Here is a 2,533-nt window from a genome sequence, read left to right as displayed (position 1 = left end):
GGGGCCCGGGGGGGGCCCCCCGGGCACGGGGGGGGAACCCGGGGGGGGCGGGGGGCCCTCCATGGGGGACTCTGATGGGGGGTTAGGGGCCCCTGATAGGCTGTGACGCCACCAGCTACGTGCTTGACGTTGAGCCATAGGAACCCAGTAAAAATTGCTGCTGCTGCTGCTGCTGCTGCTGCTGCTGCTGCTGCTGCTGCTGCTGCTGCTGCTGCTGCTGCTGCTGCTGCTGAATCCCTCTTCGAACTGTAGCCCTAATGGTTTTCCGTTTCCGGTGTTTGTCCAGTATTCTCTGTGCTGTTGTTCTTGCTGCTGCTGCTGCAGGTATTTGTTATAGCTGCTGCTGCTACCATTGCTGCTGCTGCTGCTGCTGCTGCTGCTGCTGCTGCTGCTGGTAGCATATTCAGGTATCTGTGCTGCACAGGGTCTGCTGCGCAGCCGCTCGTTCTCCTGCTGCAGCTCATGCAGCTCCGGGGTAAGCCCCGGCAGCAGCGGCCTGTGGCCGTATTCTAAGAGAATGGGGGCCTCAGCAGCAACACAGCCATCGAACAGCCGCCGCGAATCCGCGGTGTCTGTGAGCGGCTCCCACAGCAGCTGAGGAAGATTCAGGGGGGCCCCCATAGCTCCTCTCCCGTTGCTGCTGCTGCCGTTGCTGCTGCTGCCGTTGCTGCTGCTGCTGCTGGTGGTGGTGCTGGTGGTGCTGGTGCTGCCACGGAATTCCTTAGATACTGAGTCGGATGGTGCTGCTGCTGCTGCTGCTGCTGCTGCAGCGGGCTCATCCTTCGCTGCCTCACCAGCCCCAGAGACAGCTGAGCTCCCGCTAGGGTCTGCTGCTGCTGCAGCAGCAGCCCCATTATGCTTCGCACGAAATTCAGGTGTTCCTGGGGGCCCCTCCTTTGATTCTAAAGCCTCTACACAGCTGACGTGCAGCAGCAGCAGCAGCAGCAGCAGCAGCAACAGCATGCTGCTGCTGCTGCTGCTACGAAACGCATGCAGGGGAGAAAGCCCCAGCTGCAGAGGCTGGGTCTTCATGATGCCAAGAGAGAGAAGAGAATCAGAGATGAGTGAGAGAAAGCTAACGCTGGGCAACTGCTGCTGCTCCTAGTTCTGCTGCTGCTGCTGCGGCTGTTGCTGCTGCTGCTGCTGATGCAGTTGCTGCTGCTGCTGCTGCTATATCTCCTGCATGCAAGCGATTGACGCAACTACTCCTTCTGTTGCTGCTGCTGCAATTCTTGCTGCTGCTAGACGTGGTAGTGTTGCTGTTGCTGCTGCTGCTGCTGCTGCTGCTGCTGCTGCTGCTGGAGCTGCCGTTTAGGCTGGTGCTGGGGTTTGGGGGCTGGACACGAGACAGTTGCAGCAGAGGGAGGAGATGGGAGGGGGTGAGCGGTTTTTGTCGTCATGAGGCCTGCGGTGTATCTGCAGCTCAGCAACTGCAGCCTATGCGGCAGCAGCAGTGCGCCCCGAGCAGGTGAATGCATAGGCTCTTATGTTTTGCTGCTTCTTATAGACGAACAGAATACAACAAAAAACCGAAGGATATATTGATGCTGCTGATATGCAGCAAGATATAACAAAGGCGTCTCGTTGCGGCTCTCGGCTATGGAGCTACAGAAAAGGAAAAGAACATGGGGGGCTCCCTGTCGCTGCGGAGGAGTTGTGGTGTATATACAAAGAGGAAAAATACAAAAAACTTAAAAAGAAGTTAAAAAGAACTACAATCTATGGTTATATTGTAGCCGGGCCTCACGGGGCCGCTCCTCGCTCTCTAGCCGCGCCTGGTGCTGGCGCAGCTGTTGCTGCAGTTCTATGGTTTTTCTGGGTTTATAATATGTTGTTGCAGAGCTAAAACGAAGGAGAATAACAAAAAGGATATAATTATACACCTGAAATATCCCATTCATATACAGCTGCACACGGCGCAGCAGCGCCTGCTGCTCCCGCTCAGGTGTCACTGGAGCGATTGCATTGCTCGGCGGGAGCGGCAGAGGTTGACGACATAAACAAAGAAAATAAAACCCCACGAATTTACCTGTTTTTAAAATATATAAAAAGGGTTATTCATGCCGATTATGAGGCCTCAATTATGTATAGATGTGCTGCATCTTTATGTATTCAACTCTGCACTAGGAGCCCCCGAAGGTAACCTATAGATTTCAGCTTATACTATAGCATATAAACTGCAAACGATCACGTATTAACCCCATATAAAATGTATGCAAGCTATACATTGAATATATTTTGCTGGATGAGAGAGCGGCAGCGCCGCATACAGAACGAGAAAACTGTATTCACAGCTCTCGATATTCTCTGCTGGCAATCGCCAGTTGCAATAGAAGCAAAACTATAAAAGTAAGAGTAAACTGAGCGCAGCTGAGCTCTTCCTCAGCCACAAGAAGGCCTGGGAGAAGCACCCAGAGGGCCAGAGGCAGGTAGAGAGAAAGCAGCCCGAGATAGGTGCCAATACTGTAACATGAGTTAGCGCAGAGTTAGCTGAGGAGCCTATTGACAGCTTTGGCATGCTGCGCGTAAGCGT

The 2,533-nt window shown here is 54.0% G+C and overlaps 1 protein-coding gene across 1 annotated transcript in view; it reads right to left on the bottom strand.

Moving 5' to 3' along the window:
- Positions 1-1,032, bottom strand: part of EMH_0084000 (lipase domain-containing protein, putative) — a gene marked incomplete at both ends in the record, with an annotated part of 1,616 nt that extends 584 nt beyond the window's left edge. Inside the window, one exon of the mRNA XM_013500701.1 lies at positions 28-1,032. Within this exon, the coding sequence (XP_013356155.1) occupies positions 28-1,032 (1,005 nt within the window). The remainder of the gene's footprint in view (positions 1-27) is intronic.
- Between the last annotated feature and the right edge of the window lie 1,501 nt (positions 1,033-2,533).

Source organism: Eimeria mitis, genomic scaffold (genome assembly GCF_000499745.2).
Source record: "Eimeria mitis Houghton genomic scaffold, Emh_scaff5752, whole genome shotgun sequence".
Classification (NCBI taxonomy): domain Eukaryota; phylum Apicomplexa; class Conoidasida; order Eucoccidiorida; family Eimeriidae; genus Eimeria; species Eimeria mitis.
Note: the sequence above shows the minus strand (reverse complement) of the source record. Positions and strands in the feature narration are given on the sequence as shown.